The following is a 27,592-nucleotide window of genomic DNA, read 5'->3' as shown; positions in this document are numbered from 1 at the left end:
GTGACAGATTGCTAGGGATGAAAAGCGAGATGGCTCAATGTGCTATCAGCTGCAGTGACTGATGGTGTATCCCATTTCCAGGCAGAGAGAGCACAGCTGAGGTAAGATCCTGCTGTCTTCACTCCCACATGCCCGTGGCAAAGTCACTGCTTCACTTCCAGGTCCTGCACAGCAATCTTATTAAGCTTCAAGGACTGCTTGTCCACCATTTGTTATTGACCAGCCAGCTCTCCTTCCAGGGGCATGCAGCTGACACTCAGTCCCAAACCCCTCCTCCTCTGCAGCCTAGAAAGGCAGAGCCTCCTCTCCCCCCTCTTGCTTTCCCTGGCCTTGCATCATGATAACTGTTCAAACCATCCACCAAGCACACCTCCCACTGGCACTGGCTTATTTCTCCATCCTTTTCCACCTCTTCCTAAGGGATGAATCCTGCCCAGCATCACGTAGGCCACTAGCACAACTGAATGCAATTGTCTTGAGAGCACAGATATAATCTGCCTATTCTCAGTGCCTGAACAAAAGTCGAAATAAAAAAAAGAGCATCAGTAGGGAGATAGGATAAAACACCTTTTCCACTACAGAGGATGGTTCTGCAGGTAGATGGAATTGTGTTGATTTGATATCCAATATTACAGCAGCCTGTGATCAAACATCAAACTGGCAGACAAGGGAGGCAAAAGAAGAAGAGAGGACCAGAGAAGCTTTCTGACAGATATGACTTATGAGCCATCCTGTAACAGAAGGTCTGCTTTGAGATTCAGTGCTGGGCAAACACTGTGAAGCCAAGTCACTGGAGCCCCCAGTCCTAACACCAGTGAGAGAGGACCAGCAGAGCCTGTATCAAGTGCAATGATGAGCACCATGTGCAGCTTCAGGAAAAGCCACACTCCCTTCCTGGTTGCGGCCAGGTGTGACTGTGGTGCTCTGGGTAAAGGGACTCACACATCCCTGTTCCATGTGCCCAGTCTGTGTCCTACCCTGGACATCAAACTGGCCTGTCCAATTAAGCAGCCTGTCAGCTGGAGGATTTTTTGGTGGATGTGGCACCACATTCCCTTTTTCCAGGTAACACCAGGCCAGTGCACCACACAGCATATTTTATCCAGAGCAGGATGGATACCTCCCTAGCTCACAAGCTGCAACTCTTCTTTAAGCTTTTCATCTTCTAGTATGAAAACTAGGATAGCCCTGACTGCTTTTTAGTTAAGTCCTAAAGCAGATATCACCTCTTTAGCTCTTGCAGCATCCCCCAGCTGAAAACCTCCCTGCAATAGTACTGTGGGAATGCACAGGATGGGGCCAGTGGGGTCACAATGCACCAGAGAGCCTTGGGATGAGGGCTGTGGACCCAACCTGGTCTGCAGCGGTTGCCTTGGCAATGGCAGCACTGTGCTGTGGAGCCAGCAAAATGTCAGAGCCTCTGTAAAGCGAGTTCTGCCACACTGGACTCTGCCTTGTGCAGAGCTGCCTCCTCACCGAGCCTTTGGTGTCCCGTCCTCCCCTCCCTTGCTCTGAGGTGCAGCCCCCAGGCACCCCCTAAGGCACCAGCTGCTCGTTTTCCCATCCTTGCCTGAAGCCATGGCTGCATGTGCAGGAGAAAAGGAATCTTGTTCAAGAAAAGGAATTTTGTTCACCTCCCAGGATACGCGGCTGGGCTGCTGCAAGAGCCACCCCCGCTCAAGTACATCACCTTTCTGCAGCCACAGCATTTCTAACCTGGGACCCAAAGGCATTCTAAGCAGACATTCACGGGAAAGTGTGGGCAGGTGCACTGCTGTTCACCCTCCCTGTGGTGCAGTACCACCCCTGCTCAGTGCTCAGAGCCATGAAGCCAAAGACAGGCTGCAGCAGACAGACACTGCCCAAATGGGCTCAGGGGAGAGAAAAAGAGCAACTCAGAGGCAGAAATGAAGTGATACAGATCCACAGTCCGTGGACCTCGGCATAAAACCTCTCCCGCTGTGTTGGGGTGGCGGTCAGCAGAGTTAACCTTCCACTCTAATCACAGTCATTAAATTCCTGCTAACGCCCCTGTCCTGTGTCTGTCCCAACAGCTCTGTTATCTGTCACCTCCCCACATGGTATGCAGGCTCCCCACGGCCACAGCTCTCATTAATGCTGCTCTGGCTGGCTGATGAGGCAAGTGGCAGCCGGCTCCCAAGCCCAGATGAGTTTTGTAGACAGCAGGGAATGTTTATCCAACATGGAGGGGATGTAAGTACAAACAAAGAGGGACCATACAATTACTCAGGCATTGCACAGGGCCAGTCTCATTAGATGGTCTCCCTGACAGGAATTAATCTGAAGTGACAACCCAGGGAGCAATTTAGCAAATAGGTCTGGGGCCTGGCCCAGTGCAAATTTCAGGGAGACCCCTGAAATTTGTCTGGCATGTAGACTCAGCCTGCTCTGAGGAGGGGAAAGCCAGGAATATATAAAGCTGGCCCAGTTCTGGCCTGAGCCTGTGCATGAGAAGGTACAGAGGAGACAGCAGCCTCAGGTCGCCTTGAGGGGAACAATGAAGATTAAACTTTCCTGCTGCACCAAGAGCTTCTCCTTTCTCTTTCTCTTGCAGCCTCAGGTCACAGATGGGTTCCAGCTCATTAAGTGCACAGTTATTCTGCCACAAAAATCCCCCAAAACCATAACCACCAGCCCAACTAAGATCTTTCCTCCATGATGCAACCTGCTTGCAGTATTAGATGGCTTTTCATTTCTCTTTAATGTTAGAGCAGAGCCCTGGGACGGGTATAAAATACATAGAGAGAAACAAGCAACTTAAAAGGCTTTTTATTTTTAAGCAAAGATCTGGTTTCGGGAGGCTGCTTTGAATCCCCAAGCAATGAAAATAATTTTCAGTTGGAAGGCAGTACTTCAGAGCCTTTTCTACACTGCGAGAATACATGGAAGAAAAAAAAGTTGACCAAACAAATAGCCCTAAAGCCTTGTGGCATCTGCCCACAACCAAAGCACCCAAGGCTGTGACCTCATCGAGGTCACTGGGTAAGGTGGAGCAAGGTGGTTGGCATTTGGATCAGTTGCCTTGCAGCAAGAAGGAAAAACCACCCAAGCTGTCAGGACAGATGGCTGTGAGGGCCCTGCTGTTCTTCACTGGGCACGTTTTCCCCTCTGAATTGTCGTCAGCAATGCCACTGCCTAAGCCCACCTGAACTGTACCCTCCAGGAAATTACAGCCTCTTTGCTGGGACATAGAGTAGAGGCTTCACAAGAAGCTTGCTCCAGGTTGCTATCATATGCACTTTCCTGGGTGAGTGGCGCCAAGCTGTCAAGCTGCTTATATGGTTTTAATCAAAAGTTAATTCTTATTCTGCTGGCACTGGGGCGTCTGTTGTGCCACTCAGCCTGCTCTGCAGCACTGGGAACAATCAGCTCTGGTGGAAGGGCATCTGCCCATCTTGCTGGGAGCCCCCACACATTGCTTAGGAAACCAAATTCCCCTAGACTGCTTGCAATCCCCCCAGTAATGCCCTAGGAAGCTTCTGAAGAGGAAGAATTGGAGGAGGCATGGCGCCAGCCAATTAATAAGCAGCACTCTGACTCTCACCCAGCCCCAATTTCAGCAGCTGCAGCAAGCAAATTTAATTCAAGCATTCCCAGGTGCCTTGCAAAGCATCCTGCTACTTGGGCATCTTCACATTACATATGCCAAGAGCTCATTGAGCAAGCCAGGGAGTGTGAAATGAAAACCAGCAAACTAAATTGCAACCAGTGGGCATCCCAGCAGGTTGCCTTTTGGATTCCAGCTCAGCAAGAGTTAATTCTCATCTTTTCATCCCCTCTTCCCCCTGACAGCCCCTTACTAACCCAAGACTGCAGGCTGCCACGTTCATTCATCCTGAAGAGCCCTTGCCATGACCACTGGGGCTGCAGAACTCCAGGGACTGGGGGAGAAAGTGGGCTGGGCTGGCTGGGTGAGCTTTCCCCAGCTTGATGCTGGCAATAAATCACTTTTGTCTGGCCACGTGTAAGGTCTGTTTCACCTAAGGAGAATATTCCACTCCAACCCGAGCTCTCTAGGAGGATTTTTGTGCCACCACAGCTGGTGCCTGGAAAGTCAGCATGTCCAGTGAGGAGTGTGCACGGGCAAACAGCAGCTCCACACTCAGGCAGACAAATCCCCTTTCTTAAGAGCTCTCCAGTCAGTAACACTTTTAGGCTTTTGGGCTTTTCAGTTATATTCACTAAGGCCACTACGTTTTGCAGTCCAACAATGGAACAGAAGGGTGGATTACTTAGTCCAGGGGCCCCAGCACAGAGAGGAAGATGTGATAAAGCAGCAGAATCTGCAGGACATGGGAGAGGGTGATGGAGCAAGGGAAGGAGTGAAAGGTCAGAAGGTGGCACAAGGCTGCTTGGAGCCCAAGTGAGATGCCACAGTGAAAACACCAGGAAGGCAGCACATGAACAGAGGGAAGCAGCAGGCTGGATGTGAGGGGGGATGTGATCCTCTGGGACAAGGAGATGAAAAGGACTCCATAAGACCTCAGTATGGCTCATGGAGGTGGACACCTCACCATGAAATGCAAGTGTTTTCATTGGAGAAAAGCCAGGAGGAGGCAATACCAGGAAAACCTTTTCCAATGTGTCTTAGTTTCAGCCAGGGAAGGGTTCATTTTTTACAGCAGTATCACAACAAAGTGTTTCCTTCTTGTGCTTGGCAGAAGTGGGATCAAAGCTTCCCTCTCTCCTCCTCTCTGTGCCTTTCCTTATTCAGTCCCAGAACACCAGGATGACACCTGTAGCCATTTCCAAGAGCTTTCCCATACACATGACTGGGCTACAGCAAGGCCTCAGTATCATGCTCCTCTAAAACACAACACTCAGCAGTCACAGCTACATCGTGATGCTGCAAAACAGTAGCAGCAGTAACCAGTGGGGTATGAACCAAACTGGATGTGTGTGTTTAAATTTGCACGGCGCTCAGCTCCCTCCATGTCGTTACTTAAAGCAGAAAAGTGATTTTCCCTTCTCTTGATCCCTTTTAGTAGGAGCTCAAAGAAGGACAGAACCAAGATTACTTTTAGACACTGTGCAAAAAGGAAAAATCCTCAACTTACTGGAGAAGGATAAAACCCACAAATTTGTTCATTGAGTTGCAGTGCTGATAACAGCAAAACTTGGCTCAGAGGGAAGATCTACTATGACAAACTGCCTTCATTATTAGAGGCTCCCCCGGGTCCTGTATTATTATTAAGTACTGACAACGTGCACCATACGGTGTGAGTAACAAACAAAGGCTGTCCCACCCCAGAGAGCTCACAATCAAATGGAGACATAAAACTGGAGCCTACTGTGCAGAACTGGAGGAAAGAGACACTTGAATCTTTTTAATTATTTTGTTTTCTATCTACAGTAAACAAAATCTTCCTTGCAAAATGCATTTGCTTCTCAGCTACCAGTGAATGGTACGAACTACCAATTTCACGTGTCCCCATTTCTCAAAAATGTTGAATGTGGGCGCTTTGCTGGACGTGGATGAAAGCACCTGGCAATCCTGCTAAGATAATGTGCTCCTTAAAAACATCAAATTCTTTCCCCTAACCTTCTCCAACCAGTGATGTCTTCAGATTTCACTCTGTTCTCTACTCCAGCCCCCAACCCCCAGTATGATTTTCCTTCAAACTCAGAAACCTTGAAACCCACTTCTCTTCCCCTGCAGAGTTCATACAGTCCAAATAGCTTAGTTAGTGTGACAGGATGAAAGCCCTTCTACAACACAAACAGCCATTGACTTTTTCCTGCAGCTCCTGCCTGGAGAGCTCTTCAGCTTATTCCCTTTTTTCCATACGAGTGAGGAGGATGGAATTCCACTCGTTTGAATCTTTGGCCTACAAAATCTACACCACCAACTAATGACTATAAGGCATTGTTCCCACTAAAATCTCATTCAAAACACTGAGCATTAACAGCCCAGCTGGGGCCACAGGGCTTTGAAAGACCTCAACTGTACCCAGCCCCAGAGGTAAAAGTGAACACTGAGTTGTGCACTTTGCCTGTCTCTTCCTTTCAGTGGGGATGGTGCAAGACCATCAGGATCTGCCAATTTCATCACTTTCAGCTCTTAATCAGCAAGAAAACATTGGTGTAATTGCCTCCTGAAAGGCCATATGCTGGGGCTGCAGGAGAGCAGACCTTACCTGACGGACTTCCAGGCGGTACTTGAGGATGGGATCCACAGCATCAGGCTCCTTCTGGGTCCACTGCAAGACGTAAGAGTAATTCTTGGATTGCCTCTGGCTCAAGGTGGGGTTGGGAGTGTCATAGTAAAATTCTGGGCTATAAGCTTTTGCTGGAGGGGAAAAAAGAAAAAAGAGGGAGGAAAGTAAAAGAGTGGGATCAAGTGGAACAGAAATTACAAAGAGACGTGGTGAGAGTGGAAGAGCTCCACTCACCCAGCTTATCGACCTGCCTCTAACACAATGGACACCTTTACTTTGCACAAATGTGCCACTGTTTTCTGTGAATCACTACTGCTTTCAGAGCCTAAACTGCTGGGAGGATTAGCAGCCCTGCCACACCAGTGGGACATGACCAGCACCTGAGAAGGTGGGAACAACTCCAGTTCTCCAGCTGGAACCAGCTCTAATCTTTTCTCTCTTGCTTTGTAGTTTAGATTGAAGTAACAGCTTTAAACTGGCATTTCTCCCGTTTCATCTGCTGCTTTACAGAGACTCCTGCTAACAAACCCCGAGGAAAGATCATTTGGCCAGTAGGTCATAGGAAAAGTGTTATTTATCACACAGAGACCATGGCATTAAAAAGGAGACCTTGCTCCTTTTGCATCTCCCCTGCCTTGGCAACACAGTGCTCCAGCCTCTTTGTAACACAACAGTCAACTCGGCAGCAAAGAGGACACTGAGCTCAGCCTGGGTAAAAGCAGTGGGAGCTGTGGCAGGGGCGGAGATGTCTTTTTCAAACCCACGTCTCTCCTTAAAAAAAAAGTGCAGCTGGAGAAGGGAAACACAGAAGGAAAGAAGTACCAGAGAGAAAACGAGCAGTTCAGAGAAGAAGGGAGTACCTGTCATTTGCCCAGCAGTTTCTGTCCTGAATCACGACCAAACAGAATGTGAAGGCTCCTGCCATGCAGCCCAGCAGCTGGAGGACTAATGCACAGGGAGCACAGGTCTTACCCACAACTGGTTTTGCCCTATTTGAAATCACAATCATTTCACCCACTGAACTTCAATTTTTGCCAGGTCCCGTCCTGAGCCAGGAAGGAGTTGGACCTGAATGAAAGACAAGTTTCTGGGTTCAGCTCCAGTCTGAACCAGCAGAGACCAGAAAGATGTCTGGTTAGCAAGGGATGCTGGAGAGCAGAACAGGAATAAACACCACCTCCTCAGGAGGTCTGCTGCACCCTTCCACTTGAATCACCGGCCCTGCCATTCTGTGTGGTTATAATTAGGCTCGACAGGATTCAATGTTTATTTTTTATGAACTCAGATGTATAATATTGATATTTATTTCCAAGTCCTTTTTCTCTTATTATTTTTATTGACTTGAATTTTTGCGCAAGCAAGAAGTTCAGAACCACCTCGGAGACTAATTGCTGCTTATTCAACTTGTATTGACTATGGAAGTCAAGCTTTGTAATGGATTTCGGAATAAAATCAGAACTGATGATAATCATCATCTTGCATGATATTAATTCATTATTAATTGATTACAAGATAGAAATAGAAGTTAGAAAAAACAGGTGCTTTTTGATAGAATTGCGCATATCAAAATACTTACAGAACTTCCTTCTGGAAGCTTTTACTACTGCTGGAAACTTTTATCTTTTGCTTACAGCTGATGGGAAAAGCTGAAGATTATCCATGTCTCTCTTTGAGGCTCTTCTGTGCTTGTGGCCAGTGAGGGAGCAGATCATGAACAGCAGGGGCTGCCCTGATAACTTCCTCAAGAGGAATGGGTTGGATGTTTCACTATCCTTCCAAAACATTTTGGAAAGCTAATAACTCATCCATAGAATAAAATAATCCTATCCTGGTCATACATGTACTGTATTTGCAGTGCACCTGAACACCCCACAGTCAAAAATTAGTCACTTTCTGTCACATAAGAAGGTTTTAGTATTTTTTTCCACAGAGAAGAAACAAAACCAAAAAGAGACCATGCCACTTTCTCTGCTCAAATAGGAAGGCTGTGGCTGATGGGAATTAAAACTCCAGCAATCCTGAGTCCAAGTAGAGCAGTCTAGTCACTGGAATATTTTTCAGGTTGCTCTACAGGCTCAGAAGGCCTAATTAATTTGTAACTGTCCAGGACACAGGCAGAGATGTCTGGAGTTGAACAGCTACAATCAGATATCAACGTCTTGGAAAAGGAGAAGGGATGCAGGAAAAATAAAGGCTTGCTGCTTTCCTGATCAGTGTCTCTAGGCGTGAATCCTGCTTTCTGCTGAGGGGATCTTATCTGAGGCACAGCATGGCACACGGGGTGCCAATGAGTATGTGTTGCTGCCACCAGCAAGAAATTCCTGGGAGCATTCCCAGGCTTGACAGGAATGCAGTTTTCTGTGATGGCTCATAGAGGGATTTGGTTTGCTGTCACTTAGTGATGTGAGAGTTACAAGCATATGAAAAGGGTAGAGAGGGAAGGGGCCAAAGCTTTCAAGCAAAACTCACTGCAAGACAAATGCCAGGAAATCTTAAGGAGTGAGAGCAAGATCCTGAAAAGGGACCCAAATAGTAGAAGTAGTTTGGGTTCCCCCGTTTCTGTAAGCATCCCAGAGTTACAGCATACCTGAGCTTTCCCAAACCCTAGGAAAGGCCTGCTTCAAAATCAGGCCTCTTTGGATGCCACTCATTCTCATTTTTTCAACCCAGGCTTGAAAAGTATTATAAATTGGCCCTGGACTCAAACCTGAGTATTTGGACTGAATTTATTGCTTATTAAGGCAACTTCATGGGAGAGCTCTTCTAGAAAATTGTGCCCAAGTCACTTGTGGGGTCATGGGAAAAGCAGATTTAATGATCAGCTGGAGAGGCCAGGTCAGATGTGCAGTTTTAGATGCTATAAGTCAGCCATCCCTCTGTGCAGATGCAGGTGCTGCAGAAGAGCCCTGTTACAGGGGATGATGGATTCAAAGAAAACTGTGAGCAGCAAATCTACTGTGTACTACTGACCATTCCCAGCTCACATTTTTCTAGAAAGCAGTGTATGATACAAACAGACAGGAGTCATAGGGAAGGCATGGGAATACATAATACAGGTTTTGTTTCTTTCTTTTTGTTTCTTTCCTTGCTTTTAAAGAGGAAATCAGATGGTTTGAAGCCTCTTGGAGGGATGTACAGAGCTTTTCACTTCCCCTTGGTCAATACTTATCGATGATAGAGGTTGTCCAAGTTTCAAAGTTGATTATGGCCTTGAGTTTAAGTCCTGTAAGTGATCAAATGCTGCTAAAATCCAACAGGGGTGAGCAGTTAGTTGCTCCAGGTCCATCTGCCTGAATGATGGAGACAGATCTCCCTGCTGGCTTATGGAAAATTATTCCTCTTGAACAGAATGCGGGGCACACAGGAAGCAATAAAGGCATTGTAGTGGCACCAGTTTATGAAGAGCAAGCTTCCCATGACTGTGGTATTCACATTCTCTGAACAGAGAGAGACATAATTCTCTCTCCCAGGATTTTTCATGGGAAAGGCAGTGAGAAGCTCAGAGAAGAAGAGAAAACAATTCTTATCTCTACTTGCTGCTCCTGTTGTTTGGCACATGTGGAATGTGTTATGGAGATTGTTTCCTGAAGGTGATGGTTTGGATTGATTGGCCAATTAGGTCAAAGCTGTGTTGTGGCTGTCTCTAGACAGTCACGGGGTTTTGTTGAGAATCTCTTTAGCATAGTTATAGTATAGTATTAGTGTAATATAATATAGCTTAATAAAGCAATTGTTCGGCCTCCTGAATCATGGAGCCAGAGCACATTATTCCCTGGCTGGGGGTCCCCTGCATCAATACATGATCCATCCAACAGCTTGCTCTGATGTGCATCCTGTGACTTACCAGACACCTGGAAGAGGCAGGTGGAGACCCCCACGTCGTTGGAGATGCTGCACTCGTAGTTCCCGCTGGTCTCCCGGCTGACGCTGTCCACCCTGAGCTCCGAGTAGTCCTGCTGCTCTGCCAGGGGCTGCGCCAGGAGGCTCCCGTTGAAGCGCCAGACGGAGGTGGCCACCTTCATGGGGCTGCCCTTGAGCATGGTGCAGCGCAGGGTGACGCCGTGCCCCATGCCCTGCCGCACGTCCTGGAAGGCCGGCTCCACCACGGGCGGGACTGGAGACCCAACAGAGCAACACACAGGGATGCATCAGGGAGCAGCTGCCTCACCCAGCACGGCCACCCTGAGCACCTCTGACAAGACAGGTCCCCATGATTTCCAAGGGGCTGGAGCCAGGATCCATCACACCAAAAGCAAAAGTTGTCTGACATTCCCTTCTGACTGGGCTGGGGCCACATTCTACCTCTCTCCCACTTATGAGGCAGGGGTAACCTTTAGCAGCAAGCACTCATCCCACATTGAGCACTGCTTGGAGGAGTTTCCAAGCTCTGCTCTCTCAGGTGAGAACTGCAGCACCAGCAGCTGCATCACAGCTTGGATTCAATCCTCAGATCTAACCAGAACGACTGGTCCTGTAATACAGCACAAAATGCACTCCCTGAGCAGGCAGGTAAGTTCCCAAGCAGTCATTTCTTCTTGTCAATATTTGGCAGGGTTATCAAGGACACTGTGTTTAGATGGAGGGATCTGCACCGGCTCTCCCCACGGACCTGAAAAGGTTTTGGAGGGCCCCTCCCAAACACATCGATACAACACATCACAGACTGGCTACAGGGACTCTGGGTCCTATTTTTATCTCTAGCAACAATTCCCTGATGTTGGGAGGTGAGTCACATCTATCCATGTCAGCTTCTCTGCCAGTAGTGTGAGAATGGGAATGGTGATGTGTGCTCACCACCTCAGCAAAGGGAGACTACTATGTCTTTTGCAGTTTTTTAGCACTTGTAAAAATTTATGGGAATCTCATGATTTGGGCATGGTTGAGGCACAGCAAGGAGAAAGTCGGATTGGTACTGTTTGGGTTATTCCTTATTTAACGCAATGAGAGAGGACTTAAATCCCCACTGTCTCTGATAGACATGTTTCACTTGCAATAAACTCTTAATTAAAACATTAAAGTGGGGGAATAAACAGAAGCTCTCCATCTAAAATGAGAAAAGCGTCCTGAACACAAAACAGCTGTTAGCCTGAATGTAAGAGGGAGAACTGATTTATAGCAGTTTCAGCACAATCACCGCTGACCTTCTCCAGGTTCAAAGCAAGTGCTCTTCCACAGTTTCTATGCCCTAGAGATCCACAGAGCATCTGCCTCGTCTAAAGGCCCACAGAGCTGCCAAGCACAGCCCGGCCCAAAAACATGCAACACCCAGCATCTGCAGTGCCCCAGACATGGGTGCACCAACAACCATGGGTCCCTCTGCATCCCTGCTGCCCTCAAAAGAGTCTCCTCCCATAGCCTGACCCCAGCAAGACCCAACAGCTCTGTAACACCAGTGACATCTCTATCTTCACCACAGATGAAGGTGCTGCATGCACTGTCCCACACGTGGGCACGCAGTGTCCCATCTCCAGAGGGCACAAATGCATCTGTGGGTATCCCGTGTACAACCATCCCCATCATCCCCTCCACCTGGCAGCCTTTGTTTGATGTGGCTGATTGCCTTCCAGGTACCCTGTTCTCAGCTCTGTCTTTGGGCCCTTTGCTGTGCTTAGGTGGATTAAAAGCAGCCCTGCCTGAGCTGGGGCTGCCGTGCTGAGCGGCACGGTCAGCTCATTAGGGAAGGCTTTCCTGGGGATGTGTCTCTGCCAGTGCTTCGAGTGCTGACTTGCCTTTGGCTCGCACGTCTCCCACCTCACAGTGAGAATTATGTGAGAAGTTGTTTGATTAGACCTAGTGCCGTGCATGTATCATCTCCATCCCTAGCTGCTATCCCATTTCTTCAGTCACATCTGATCCTTAATTGAAGCCAGTGGGGTCTCACATTATAATCTAGGCCAGCTGGTGATATAGGGAAAAGAAAGAGAAAAAGGGGAGAGAAGAGAAAAAAGAGGACTCAAAAAAATGGCACAGCCACTTCAGATGTACTCAGAGCAGTCTGTCTCCTGAGGAGGAGAGAGAGGGGTTGGAAAGCAGCTTCCCTCACTGAATCTAACTGTGCCAGGTATGGGGCTGGGACAGAGGAAAAGGTCTGAAACTGGACAATGTGCCACCTGCAAGGACATGCTGCAAGGAAAGTGCCCTCCTGGGCCTCACTGTGGGAGTGTCTGGGCTGGTAAAGGGTCACAGAGAAACAGGGCTGGGATGCTCCAGAGGCTTCCTTAGGTCACTGGAACACCAGGGCAGCCAAGGATGCAGAAGATATTTGGTCTTCTTCAGCTGGAAAATGGGATTTACTTAATTTGCACTGGGACAGGCTCCAGGACTATGTTACCATCTTGCAAAGAGTGTCTATCAATTAAAAATAGATTATATTTTCTCCTCTTGTCTCTTGCACTAGAAAACACGCAATGAATATTAACTCTCCAGGTAGTCCTGGAGTTCCTGGGTTTTCTGGAGAGAGAGCTGAAGCAGGTTATCCCATCACTACAAGGTATGGAGAACTACACCAGGGGTCAGTTATTCCCCAAGGTTCCCAATGGATATGAAAACAAAGGAAGGTCAACAGCAATTACAGAGCCAGACATCAGCTCTGGCCTCCAATGCCTACTGGGGAGCTCACACTTGTTCAAGGAGGTTAAACACAAAAGGCAGACTCACCACAAAGGCAGGGATTCAGTCCATAAAACCTGACTGCTAACAACACAGCCTTTTCTGTTTCTGCTCTTTTTCTCTGGCTTAAAGGCAAAGGAAAGCTTGTTTAAATGAGCTGGTGCTGCTACTCCCCAGAACTGGGAACTGAACAGCTCCAGTACCCCTGACATGGGGGGCTGTCTTGGAGGAGAGACCTGTGACATCAGCCCTGCACAGACACCTTTAGGGGGCTGCAAAAAGGATAGCGATTTTCAAGGTGCTTCTTACACTCACAGGGAAGCAGATTTCTGCTGGCTATAAGGAAGTTGTATTTGGCTATTCTGGCTTGCTAAGCTGCTATGATGCTCTTTAAGATTTTAGCCCAGTTCCAAAGGTGAGTCCTCATCCAGAGACTCCTCAAATTCCTTCCTGTATCTCCCTTGAAATCCAGCACCGGTATCAGAAGTGCACTTTTAAGTAGCTTCCACATGGCAGGCAGCAAGTTGCTAGGCTTCCAGAAGGTAAAAAAACCCTCTGTGCACATAGAGAACTTCAGGATAGCTTGGCAAGAAACACAGCAAACAATTATAGACAATTACTGTTCTCTCTCAGCACACAGCTTAACTCTAGAAGAGCTTGCTGGCAACAGCAGTGATGAAAGGGGTAAAGAGGCAGTGTTGAAGTGAGGGTCCTTCACCAGCCTTGTTGAGATGCTGCTGCTGCAGAACACAAGGCAGGGTGCTCTGTCTTTGCAGCAGAATTAGCTGGTTAGGAGCGATTCCAGTGAGCCAAACACAGGCAACCTACTCCAGGCACCCTAAAGCAAAGCTGGCTGCAGGCAGCTCCTCCTGTGAGCCAGAGCAGATGCTCTGCACCCAAGGGCTGGTGAGCTAACGTGGCTCACAGTGAGGAAGGGCAGCAGAGAGGGAAGTACAACAGCAAGATGTCAAGCAGCAAGGAGTGCTGCTTTGTGTCCCAATAGCCTCTTATTTTCTTAGCTTTACTGCAAATAACCAAAACAGAAATGCTGATCCTGCTAGGTGAGTCAGAAGTGTCTTCTCACAGTTTATAGTTATAGCTGCTTGGTTTAAGTCTGTTTTAGTTTTAGCCTTGAGAAAAGGTAAAACTAAACTGGGGATTTTTCTTACAAGAGCTCAATGGAGAGACCACAGTGTCTCCTTTCACTGTCACTGTGCTGTCCTGCTTGGGCATAGCTCAGCAAGGGATACTTGGCCTTTGCAATGCTCTCAGATTGCTGCAGGTTCCCATCAAATTCAGATGCCCCCCAGAAGGCAGGGATGTTTCTTTCCCCAGTGATGAAGTCAGAGCATCCCAGGAGAGCAGAGATGCACTTTGAAGCTTTTTACTCGTGGGGTAAATAGAGAGAAAAAAAATTCTCTTAAATTAGAAACTGGCAATGTTGTCATGAGGCTGCTCAATCCAGTATGGATGAAAGGCAAAGAAAGGCTCCTGTTGAAAAGGACTTATGCATAGAAATCAGTGACAAGCTTAACGACAAACCAGGATCTGCAGAACAGGGGAGCACTGAGTGAACGGACATCACACAAACTGTTCAGGCAATAGCTGAGAAGGTTGAACATCCCAGACATCACAGGACAGCACTACTATGCAAGACACATGCAAATTCTGCTTCCCCACTGCATTTTGGTAACAGTGAAGAGCATAACCTGACCAAATCTCAAATGCTGGCTTGTTTTGGAAAGGTTGTCAGAGCTAGGCAGCTCTCTCATAATCTGCTTTCTGACTCACAAGCAGCCCTGTCCCCCATGTAGCCATGTACAGCTGACAACAGCCATCTCTGTGGGTGGTGAGCTGCCAGCATTGTACCACCAGTGTCTGCAGCTGCCATGGGCTGCTACATTCTTATTTTGCTACAGGAATTTACTTCCCACAACACCTCCTCTGCTGCAGAGACCACCACAGCACAGCAATGTCATGGGGAAAAGGAGAGGCATGAAGAGAAAGATGTCCTAATCAAGGTCACACACACACAGATCAGACAAAAGCAGCGCAGGAGTCCTTCATCCTTACTTTCACTATACCTTGCATATCGGGACCCATATCCTGGTCCTTCCACTCTTAGCCCATTCTTCCTTGTCTGTGAGAAACACCCTCTCCTCTATCCTCCAGAACCAGTCTTTAATTTTTTATTTAAATCTAGACAGTGCAGTATGTGACACGAGTGATGAAAATAGCAGGCTGTGCTGGATTAGAAAGCTGCTTAATTTCAGCAGCTCTCATCCCACCCTACCCACTGACTACCTCAAAGCTTAGCCGTGCATCACAGCACCAGTGGGACTTCTCACTTTGGTCTGCACCATGTCCCTTGGTGAGACCCAGCTGACCACCCATTTGTAGGACTAACATTGCAAACAACACACAGATAACCTGGCATGAAAGACTGCACAGAGTGGTTAGTTACAGTTCTTAGCTGTGTCTCGTTATCTGAAGAAGCTAATGACAACAGGGAGTCGTTTTACTCTAGACAGCAAATCAGCACAGGCAGCTATTTGGACCTTTTGAGACCTATATGAGTCTATCCAGCATACATTTAATTTCTTATAGGTATTTGCAGACTGCTGGATGCAGTCTTCCTTAATCTTCTCTAGGCAACCAAAGCAACCTCAGCAAAGGATGCCTCCCTTTTCCAACCCCCAATCCATAACCTGGGGCAAGAAAGATATCACAGACAGCAAAGATGCTGCAACCCTTTTCTCCCAGCAGGAAGAAAATTCCATGGTTTCAACTCTAGGAGAGACCAGAACTCTCTACCTGAACAAAAGGGAAGCTCTTTTATTGTCACAGGGCTTGGAAATCACAACTGAGCAATTCTGTTCCTTGCAACTGCACCTACATCCCATACCCTAGGAACACACATTAGGCACCAACAGTTTTCCATGTGGAGACAAATATCCAACCCATATTTACAAGCCCAGTCTCATATGCTTGTTTAATATATAATTGAGTAGTTAGAAGAAGGGAGATACAGGAAGGCTTGCTCAACCTGTTTCAGCTAAAAGCCAAATCTCATTCTTTTATCTTATATGGCTTTTGCCTTTGCACTTCAGTCTCTCCATGCATGAAGAGATAAAACATGTGGATTTTGCATAGTGCTTGAAAGCCAAGTTGCAAATATTGTTATTTCAAAGAAAACAAATTTGTTTGAGTGAATTTTCTGCTAGACAAGTGAGTGCAGGGTCTGAAGAGGCAGGGCTCAGAGAATGCTTAGTTCTGTGCTAGTTGACTGCTCTTAAAAGAAGAGCAAATGAAATGTATTCACTACCAGCTTTTCTGCTTTCCTCTTCCCTGAACTTTCCAAGCCAATTAGCTCAAACAGTCTTCACCTATTAATAAAGAGGGATTTACTAAAGGATTTCCTCTTCTGCTTCATGAACTATGCTGGTTAATACATGAGACCCCTTGCTTGCTTTACAGAATGCTTTGAAGAAAGTCCATCCTGGGTGGGAATTTCCAGACCTTTAGCCTCACAGATAGGCCTCCTCAAAAAAAGATCTGTCCCAGACATGCTGGAATGCCACTCAGACTCACTGCCCAATTAATTCACACTAACAAGATGCTACAAAGACAAGTATTCTTCTGCAGTGTAAAGCCACCCCATTCCCATGCCTCACTTACCTTCCAGTGTCTCATTTTAAAACAGTGCACTTCCCTAACTGAAAAAGATAAGTAGAAAAAGATGCTGCATGGACAGAAAACACATGCACATTTATATGTGAACTGCGCGCTGCTAAGCCTTCCCCCACCCATACACCACCCAACCAGCCAAGCTGTTCACTGGAGAAATACAGAGGATGAGAGTGGACATTTCAAAACTAATACCCCAAAGTACTGCCAGACCAATGGCATAACCCCAAACTTAGATTTTTTTTTCCACAGATTAACATGAAAATATTTTCTCTTGCTCACAACCAAGTTTGATAATTATAACATGGTGAAGCAACATGACAGCCAGTGTGGATCTGCCCATTCTCCTGCCCACACACATACCCACAAGAGGAGAGCCCTCCCATGTGTAGCAGTGCCAGACCACCAATGCTTCACTCAGGTTCTGCAAGTCTTCCACAAGATAACAAGGTGTCACCTCATACCCATGCATCTGTTATTAAATGCCTCTGTTTAACAAATCGGGCTGGCAGTGACGCACCACTCCCAACAGTGTATAAATAGTTTAGATGCAAACATTCACTAACAGCCAACCAATGATATTCTTTGCCCAAAAGCATCCTATATGCATTAACTTTTGGCAGAGAAACAGTTATCTCACTATTCAATAATTCATAGGTGAGCTACTCAGCTGGGCAGTTCTGGGAATAAAGCAACTCATTGCCAGTGCAAACTAAGGAAAAGAATAAAAACCCAAAACCAACCCCACAAAAAAGAATAAATGAGATTTTTCCAAAGCAAAGAATCCACATCTTTCCTCTCACTTCAGAGTTTATCAGTAATTTTTCTTACCATCTAACCTAATTCCCTTGCTGCAGTTTAAGCCTACTGCAAGTCCTCCCCATAGATGTTTTCATGTCCAAGTAATCAACTCTGTACTATCCCCAGGGTGTAAAGAAGGGAAAATAGAGGGAAAACAGCTAATCTATGAAGTTCATCATCCTAGTACAGGCCCTCCACATTCCTGAGAAAGATTTGGAACAACTGGGAAAGGACTGATAACCTCCCCATCCCAAGTTTGACAGCAAAGCTGGTGCTAGCTGAAGCAGGACTTTAAAGCCCAAATTTATCACATTTTAATTCATTGAAACACTCATCTTAGGAATGCTACCTTCTTCCAAGGCTGTTAAGTGAGAGGGACATCTCCAGAGGATGAGTCAGATGGCAGGAATTCCTAGCTGGCATACGGAGCCTCTGTCCTGCACATGCACAGGGAGCTTAAGGTGATGCCAGCCCTCCCAGATCTGCTAGGTGGGATGAATGCAGAGTGAAGGAAATGCATTGATGTGGCCAGTGCCCCCCTTCCCCATGAACCTCTCACGAACTCCCAGTGCCCGTTGTTTGATGAGCTGATCAGTAAGCTGAGTCTAACACACACCTGAAACCCAGGCAGTGTATCCTGCTCTTGGACAGGAGACACCTCCTGTGCTCCAAGTGCTGCATGCCACAGCAGAGCTCACCTGGGCAGGAAAACAGGCACCAGCCTGCACATTCCCCATAGCAAACACACTGAGAAATCTCTGGACTACAGGAAACATCCAATTAGTGCCACCACCGGGGCTCCTGTCCAGAGAATGCAGCTGCCTCCTACAAGGAATTGTCTGAATTCCCCGTTGTCTCCTGGAGGCGAGAGCACCCCCAACCAGAGCAGCAACTGGGCAGAGGTGACTGCTGCCTCCAAGCATCAATCCAATAGCTCCTGTTCCATTGCCAGCTGCCATAACAATTCAATTACTTCCATATATTTACACCCCTTTAATAAAAGAACTGAAATTTAAAAGCAGGGAGGCTGCAGGAGAAAAGTACCTCTGAGGACTGCAATCCTGTCAAAATAGAGAAGAGCCCCTGCCTTAGAAATGCAGTTATTGTCAGGGCTGCAGGGCATGAGAGTCTTCTGCTCACAGCTGGACCACAGCATTACCTCACCTTCTGTTTTCAGTTTGAAAACTTAAATTGAGACCACAAGACAATCCCTCCACAGCTGCTTTCCAAACAGGCAGGCAAAGTGAGAGGCAGCACAGTCAGAATCAGAAACATTGATTAAGAAATCAGACCTACTTTAATGTTGGTGAGGTGGGACCAGAGCTGGAAAGGGAAGAGATCCAAGTCAGAAAGAGCCCAGTAGGGGAAGGAAGGCCATCCAAAGCAATTAATATAATCAAATACTAACCAGCACTCCTTAATATGTTTACTTTGAAATCTTTGTTCACAGTAATAAACAAAAAGGACCAGGAAGACTTAATATAGGGGTTCACCATTTATCTACAGAGTGGAAAGAAGACAAGCTTCCCCACACAAATCAGGCTGTTCTTCAGCTTCTCCTTCAGGCCTAGTGGGGAATTTGGACCAAGGATGAAGAATTCTGTGTAGAGCAATGCTCAGTTCTCCATCACTTCTCCATCTGCTACCTCAGAGTTCTGCTGCCAGTTGTTTAATATCCTGCTCTACAAACTGCCATCATTACCCCACCTTTCCATCCTTCACCCTTGATTGGTCTTGATTCATCTGAGGAAGATGACGACAATTAAAACGTAACTGTTCAGAAAGAGGCTGAAAGGATGCTCAAACTAAAAGATTTATGGCAAACACTCAGGCTCATAGATGAAACAGCTGAGGTCAACAGATATCAAAGCAATTTTTCCCATAAGAATTAATGTAACAAGGGGGGCAGTGCATACAGGAACTCAAGAAATGCATGCAATTTAAAAACAGGGGATCAGTATATATAGCAAAGAGAAAGGAGAGGCAAGAACATTTTTTACTGTAAGCATTTTTACTGTCATTCTCTGGATGGTTACCACTTCATCATTGTCATCATCATTTTCGGATGAATCAAGGTAGATAAAATCAATCACGGGCAAAGAATGGAAAAATGAGGATGGGTTCAGGAGGTCTTCAGATGAAATGGCTGAGGTCTTTCAGAATGGTGACTGACTTCAAAAAGCCAGCTGCCAAACAGACACAATCTCTGCTATCTGTACATCCTGTTTTTCCCCTCCATTCTTCACACCATCACCTGCATACATTTAAAAGGTGTGACATCCATAAGGACCTTTGCCCAACTCCTCTTCTATTAATTAATTACTAAAAAAATACTTTATCTGTCCTATTAGTAGTGTCATAGTTTTTCATGAACGTACCTTCAACAGATTGTTGGTTACAGAGAATCATCTCCCTGTACTTTATTCCAAAAGATGCTGCCTGCCTTTGGAGGCAGCAGAAGATCTGGCAGTCCCATTTCTTCAGGAATGGGTAATATCACCCACCTCAGAGAACTATATGGACTCAAGCTGTAGAGGACTTACTCCTGCATTGGGAACTCTCTGTTTTCTCTTGATGCTGGCTCCATGTTTCCCAAGGCACACCAGCCCTGCTGCTGAAGCAGGTGCAGCCCTGTAGCCCCTGTCTGTCCCTGCATGAGGGAGACCACTTTCACTTCTGAACTCACAGGTGCTGTGGGCTCCCAGGAATCCCTTTTCAGGGCTTGGGGTCTCCTCTGCAGCAGAAGGCACAGAAAGGAGGCCAGTGAGAGAGCTGGCAACCATTCAAGGACAGCAGCCTGCTCCTCAACCTCCCCATCTGGCTATCGGCTCTGTCCCATCTCCTCTGGACTTGGATCAGGAGAGCAAAGTTTATTAACAGTCTCATTTACAGAATAAATCTGATCTGACATTCGATTTTCTATGGCTGACCTCAAACTGGGCCAGTACAGCAGAACTCTTTGGATGAGCAGCATCCCTGCAATGTAGGCCTATCTCCTACATTCACTTCTTTGTGTTGGCCAAGGAGAGCTTCAGCTCCACCCAAGGTGAAATACAGGATGAGTGGGAAGGACAACCTATTTCTTCTTCCAATTCTTGGATTTTGGTCCAACACATGAAGATCTGAAATTGGTTCCATTCGTTTTCATTATTCTCATTCTCAAGACTCTTGAGACACAAAAGTTAAGGCTGTTACCTTCCTCATTCTGACTCACTGCATCAAGATCTGAAAGTGGATCCTGGCTGAGTCAATCCACCAACAATCATCATTCTGAGGGGTTGCACCAGCACACACTGCAGCACAGCATCCTGCTCCTTCTGCCCTCTCTGTAATAAATAATAATGCCTCCCAGAATCAGCTATCCCAGGTAAAAAGGACATTTTAAACCAGCTTCAGCAACATTTGCTGAGGCATCATACTGTAGTAGGCAGGACTTAAATATAATTCTGCATACAGTTTTGGAAAGAACATGCGTGGACTTAAATCTGGGAATACTTGTGGCTAAATCTATGATACGAGCCAGAGAAGTAGGAAAGACAGCCTAAGTCTGTTTTTAAGACTCTGGCTAGGTCTGTGTACCCTGATCTGAATTCATCAGTACAAAAATGGTAGACTAACAACAGATCATAAAAATCTTAAAAATGACACAGAAAGTAGTAAAATATCTACTTTCTGTAGAAAAGGGATCTTTTCTGCAGAAAAGGGAAAATTTTGTCCAGCTGGACCATTGAGGGGAAGTTTGTGACAGCACCTTGTGAACACCAGAGGAGATAAAATTATTCTGTACCCTCCATGCAAGCACTGTCTATGGAGTGGACCAAATCATTGGGTCAACCTAAGCAGACAAACCCTCAGAACAAGCAGCAATAAACCTTTTTATTCCTCACTGATTCCATAAAAAAACTCATGGAAGATGAATGTGGGATGCAACCTTCCAAGCTAAAAATGAATGATGATTAATATGGTTTTATGGGTCCTTGGCAGACAAACCGAGTAGTGTTTGAGAAAGCAACAAGAAAAGTAACTATCTTGTCATAACATCCTCAGGCTTTGGAAAGAACCTGGCTTGCTTCCACACGACAGACTAATTGAAGATGTAATACTACTCAAATGCAGCCCACATTAAGCAGATTAAAAACACATTAACTGGAAGAGTTCAAAAAGAAATTTTAAATGGCTACATGCACCACTGGGATCTCTCTAGTGAGAGGGAACGCCTATTCTAGGAAGACATCTCTAGAAAGAACCCACACAAACCTCTTAAACTGATGCTGTTTCACATCTCCATCAAGGTCAGAGATCCAGAGAGCAGCTTGGCAAAGCTAAAGTATTATCAATTATAAAGCACCCTGTTCAGGTTGTGTAGCCAACATCACACATGACCACCTTTAGTTTTTGAATGACCTCACATCTGTTAGCAGCTGGTGTGGCTGGGTGCACACTTTGGCACATTTGTGGCACGTGGCTTGGGCTGTGCTTCCTTCCCTCCCACACAAAGGCAGCGATAAGTGACAATCACCATCCCTAAGCTCCTGTGTCAATACAAGAACCAACATTTCCACAAGATACAAAACACGTAGCAGTAAAAGATAAAGTACCTCTTACAGGACAACTTGGCTTGCCTGATGGAGTAGTCTTTTGGGAACTTCATTCGATTTGTCCTGGATATTGGCAGAACCATAGAATATTTGGGGTGGTAGGGACCTTTAAAGGTCATAATGTAAAGGTTCTTGAAAGAAAACTGTTGAGGAAAGAATGTGTCACTCTTGCAGGGAAAGAACTCAGAGGAGCCTGAGTTAACGTAACCCATCAGCTGAGTTAACATCAGCTTTCAGCTTAATTCTGTGGTCCAAAGATGTCCAAATCCTTGGATGATTAAGCCAAAGCTCACTAAATATATTGTGAGATGGGCATCACATCTGCACTGGTGAGATAATTTCTGAAAGCCTGTTTAATACATGTGGCCATGCTGACGGAATGATGTTGAGAAAAAATGAGAAGAGGGCTATAAAAATAAATATAGGGCTGGAAAACATGCCTTGTGGTGAATAGCTAAAGAGACTCTTTCTGGATTGCATACTGAAAAGGCTAAGAGATTACTTGTTCTGGTGTCTGAGACTACATGAGGAAGAGACTGCTGATAACAAATAGCTCGTTATGTGAGAAGACAAAGGCATAAAAAGAGCTTGTAGCTGGAAACTGCAATGAGACAGGCTTAGATTAAGCGATGACAACAGAACCACAAGAGTAAAAAAACACTGGAACAACTTACTGAGCAACACACTGAATTCTCTGTCACTTCAGGGTGTGAGGAGATGCTGCACTGAAAATGTACAAATAATCCAAGTTTAGATGTGCAAAGGTAAACTCTCCTTGTTCCTCAGCTCCATCAGTGATAGGGACTTTGCCTGGCATATAAATAAGTCTCCTGTCCAGACAAACAGCACAAAATGGTAAGAAAGAGATTCAAAGAGCTCTTGTTTTCTCATAGTGATTGGGAAGCTGGAGTCACGGCTTTTTGGATAAGCAGATTGGAGAACATAAGCTTCCCTAAAGGGTTTTTGAAAAAAAAACCAAAAAAAATCCCAACACAAAACCCAACTCTTTCTTCCTTTCTTTAAAATAGTTTCATTTGCATTTTTTCATTTATATGTGTAAGATGGTTCCTAGAAAGTGAATCAGTATGAAAACTTACCCACTTCCATGCATAAGTTTGGACTTTTGCAGAGCCTCGTCACTAGCAGCCAAAGGGGAAAAGAAAGATTTCCACATCACAAAACCCTATTTTGAGCTGCTCTGTTTTCCTCTGGTTGAGCCAACTGCTGCCATTTTCTTGTCCCTTTAGATCTACTACAGTCTCTCCAGCAACCACCTTAGATGGAGGGCTGCTCACTTTCCCTCAAGCCCCATTTCTCTGTTTTACAGCATGCCAGAATGTTGGCTGAAGGGCCTGTATTATGCATAAATAATGAACTGCTCAGAAAATCCCAGCAGACTCAGTGCTATTAAGCTCATCTATATTGCATTCAGTTATTAGATACTGTGTTCTAGCTTGTGATTAGGACAGCAGAGTATCTCCTTGCAATCAGCACTTCCTAAGGAAAATCCCTGTTCAGTGCAAATGCTGCTGTCACTCATTGTTCTCTTGACCTCAAGCACAGCCACTGCTGGGAACCTCTATTGGTTCTGGCACTCCCAACAATTCCTCCTGTGAAATGCTTGGCTGAATTTGCCCCAAAGTTGTAGCATATTTGCATGAGATTTGCAACACTGGTTTCATTGCCTGTGAGAGCAGGTCACAATAGATCAAGGATCTTATTTTTCTTTCCACCTCCTTTCAATCTGGACTACCTGTAGAATTTGAGATCTCAATCTCAATCCCAAATTGCCATTTCAGTCTAGCAGTAGTTTTAGAGTACAGGGAACTGTGAAGGCTACAGCTGCAGGGGCACTGGGACTGGAAAAGGCACGCCAAGTACACCACAACACTGCACCAACATTGATCTCTCCACATCTTTCTTAATCTGTGCCACCCATGGTACTGGGGGCCTCAGGCTCTGTCCAAAGCTGAAATTAGTGGTAGGGTTCAGAGAAAAAAAAATGCCTACAGGTCCAGGGATACTGGGGCTGGAAAGCCTGCATTTCCAGGAATCAAAAAATCCCAGTCACAAGTGGTGCTCCCCAGTGCTCAGCGTCAAAGACAGCTCTGTTTAATCTTTATCAATTATCTGAAATAGTCAGATTGCAGTCAGTTTGCAGACACACCAGTTTGGGTTGGGGTATCAATCTGCTGGACCATAGGAAAGCCCTGCAGAGGGATCTGGACAGCCTGGATCAATGGGCTGAGACCAACTGTAGGAGGGTCAACAAAGTGAATTCCGGGTCCTGCCCTCGGGTCACAGCAACTCCTTGCAGCACTGCAGGATGGGGCAGAGTGGCTGGGAAGCTGCCCAGCAGAAAAGGACCTGGGAGTGCTGGTTTACAGCAGCTGAACATGAGCCAGGCTGTGCCCAGGGGGCCAAGGAGGCCGATGGCATCCTGGCCTGTACCAGCAGTGGTGTGGCCAGCAGGACCAGGACAGGGATTGTCCCCCTGAACTCAGAACTGGTGAGGCCTCACCTTGAATCCAGTCTCAGGTCTGGGCCCCTCAATACAGGAAAGACATTGAGTGTGCCCAAAAAGGGCAACAGAGCTAGTGAAGGGTCCAGAACATAAATCCCACAAGGAGTGACTGAGGGAGCTGTGGTTGTCCCATCTGAATAAAAGAAGGCTCAGGGGAGATCCTATTGCCCTACAATTATCTAAAAGGAGGCTGTGGCAAGATGAGGTTCAGTCTCTTCTCCAGGCATGAAGTGATAGAAACAGCAAGAAGATGAAACAGCCTCAAGTTGTGTCAGGGGAGGTTTGGGTTGTGTATTAGGAAAAATTTTTTCACCTAAAGGGTGGTCAAGATTGGAATAGGCTACCCAAAGAAGTGGTGGATTCACCATCCCTAAAAGTAGTCCAGAAATAAGTGGATGTGGCACTTTGTGATATGGTTTAGTGGCCATGGTGATATTAGCCCAGAGGTGATCTTGAAGGTCTTTTCCAATCTTATGATTCTAAGTGAGCAGTCTCAGAAGTCAGCTTCCTCCCAATCAACAGCAACAAAAATTTCCACGGTTTCCTGTGACCACTTGTGACCCTAGAAACAAGGACTACAAAGTGAAACAAAATGCAACGGGTAGGCATTCAAATAGGAAATGTAGGCATGTCTGTCAATTCCTGGGACCAATGATGGATTTGCAGGTTCATTACTGGGGTCATGAAAGAAAACCAACTGTTCTACCTCCAGTAATGGAGGCCAATTATATTTGAATCAGAAGTAATAGCTGACAAAGGGAAGGAGTGTGTGCACACTTGTGCTTATTTGTGTTCGCAATAGAGATGCAGAGGAGAATGGAAATCAGGAACTATATGAAGTGAAATAGGGTGAAAGGGGTGAATGTTGGAAATATGATTTCTGCTCATTGAGAAAACACTATTTCCTGGCTTCAAAGAAAAAACAGTTTCTTGCTCAGAAACTGGCCCAAATAGAAAAGCCCAAAACTAGTCACTGAGCAGCTCCAAAAAGTTCTATGACCTTGCTAGAAACAGAGCCCTCAGCCTCCCTGTAAAGCAACCTAGCACAGAACTGGAAACAGGGAGACTCACTGGGATGTAGAGATGCCTGAGCATCTCTGAAATTTAATTCTCATTTAAACAGTTTCCCTATGGGATGAATGTAATTAGTGCTGTTTCAGAGCTTGGGGTCAGGATGGTCACAGCTAATTCAGAACATATCCAGGATGTACAGCTTTCTACTGGGGCTTTTGTTTATATCAGAAATGTCTCAGGGGCTTCCCTGCATAAATCCTCTCCTCAAAAGTGGCACCATTATTCTATTCATTACTTCCACATGCCTGCCACAATCCTCTAGGCCTCCTGGGCTTGAGGAAATAGCTCTGCTCCGATGCCAGAACCCAGAGAGCAGGTGAAAAGTAGCATGGGATTGTGCTCCTGCATGGTCATGGGTGCTACATGCTACCTTTACAGACCAAAAATCCTGATAGGCAAGCAAAGGCACAGGCACAATGCCATAGCACCACATAGCTCTCTCTGGAAAAGAGGTTGGAGGAAAAGGACCTCTGCTCCCCTGGCACAGCTCCTGTGTCAGGTCTGATGGCCCATGCTGCTATGCAGGTGTGGACAGCTGTTTTCACTTCTCTGTGCCTCAGGCCCTTGTGCAGAGGCTGAGAGCTAACATGAGAAAATGAATCACAATTTTTGTTTGCTTGGTGACTTCCTGGTTCTCCTAATGAGTTCTGGTCCATGACTTCTTTCTCTTTCCACCACCAAGAGGCAGAATTTGATAGGGACAAGCCATTCCCTCTTTCCCTGTCCGGTGACCCCTGGCTCAAAACATGAGAGCTGACAGCAGGTTTCTAATTTGCTCCATCTTCCACTTCCCTTGCCCCATGACTGCTGAAAGCCAGTGCATCCTTGTTTCAGCTGGCACAGAGTTAATTTTCTTCATAGTAGCTGGTATGGTGCTCTGTTTTTGATTTAGGTACAGTGATGTACTTAGGACGAGAATAATTTTGATTATGCATTGATGTCTTGGTTGTTGGTAAGCAGCACTTTAACTCGTGTACTTTTCATTGTCTCATGCTCTGCCAGTGAGCAGGTGCATCAGGAGCTGGGAGGGAGTATGGCCAGGACAGCTGACCTGAACAAACCAAAGGAATGTTCCAAAGGAATGTCATGGCCAGTATATAAGCTGGGGGGGAGATGGCTGAGAGGAACCAATTGTTGCTTGGGGATGGGCTGGGCATTGGTCAGTGAGCTGTAAGTAACTGTACTGTGTTTCACTTATTTTTCTTGAGCTTTACTACTTTTTTTTTTTTTCCCATCTCTCTCCCCTTTACATTACTATCATTACTACTAATATAATACTTTATTTCAATCACTAAATTTTTCCTACCTCAATCCACACGTTTTACCTTTTTTGGTTTTGGATCTTCCTTCCATCCATAAGAGATTCCCCACAAACTCAGATACCAGTCCTATTTATCACCCTTAGCAGAGAACATCCCATAACCCCTCATTCCAGGATCCACAAAGCTTTCTCTGCCTTGGCCAAGTTCCCATGTCTCCTGGACCTTTAGTGGTGCTGCATGGGCCCAAAGAGAAAACAACAGAGCTGCAGTGCCAGACTCACTGTGTCTGACCTAGTGACTGGAGATAAGCATATGGCAAAAGTACTCACAGTGTTTGTTACATCCCTGTGCAAACAGAAGCAGAGCCAGGACAACCTCTCCCTCCAGCTAGGCTATCTTGATGCAATCTGGGAATAATCAGCTGTATTGCACTTTGGAGAACTTTGATACAGGTGGTTTTACCCATGGTCTAAGCCTAGACAACAACAGGACTCAAAAGCAAAGCAGTTTCCTCAGAATGGCAAGATGGGAGGCGCTGGGAAAGTGTCTGACAGTCCTCTGGCAGCAGTATGCTCCTGTGACTTAAAGAGAATCACATGCACAGCCCAAACATGCACAGCTTTGCAGGATGCTCAGCACAAAGCATTTGAGAGGATTCTGGAGCTGTTTCTTATCCCAACAAGTTGATATATACCTAGGTCCTACAGGGAAAATAGCTGCCATGGCAGGAAAACCTTAGAAGGAATTTCTGCATTAGAACAGTATGAGATTTGGTATCCAGCCCTGAGAGGGCCACAGGTGAGCAAACATTTACAGAGAGATGACCAAGACTGTCTGCCATCCACTGTGTCTATACAG

At 46.1% G+C, this 27,592-nt stretch overlaps 1 protein-coding gene across 1 annotated transcript in view; it reads right to left on the bottom strand.

Moving 5' to 3' along the window:
- Nucleotides 1–27,592, bottom strand: part of MDGA1 (MAM domain containing glycosylphosphatidylinositol anchor 1) — a 138,738-nt gene that overhangs the window by 37,313 nt on the left and 73,833 nt on the right. Inside the window, exons 9-10 of the mRNA XM_058020832.1 lie at nucleotides 10,024–10,293; nucleotides 6,159–6,310 (exon numbers count right to left, since the gene is read on the bottom strand). Coding sequence (XP_057876815.1) covers nucleotides 6,159–6,310; nucleotides 10,024–10,293 — 422 coding nt within the window. The remainder of the gene's footprint in view (nucleotides 1–6,158; nucleotides 6,311–10,023; nucleotides 10,294–27,592) is intronic.

Source organism: Melospiza georgiana, chromosome 3 (assembly GCF_028018845.1).
Source record: "Melospiza georgiana isolate bMelGeo1 chromosome 3, bMelGeo1.pri, whole genome shotgun sequence".
NCBI classification, from domain to species: domain Eukaryota; kingdom Metazoa; phylum Chordata; class Aves; order Passeriformes; family Passerellidae; genus Melospiza; species Melospiza georgiana.
Note: the sequence above shows the minus strand (reverse complement) of the source record. Positions and strands in the feature narration are given on the sequence as shown.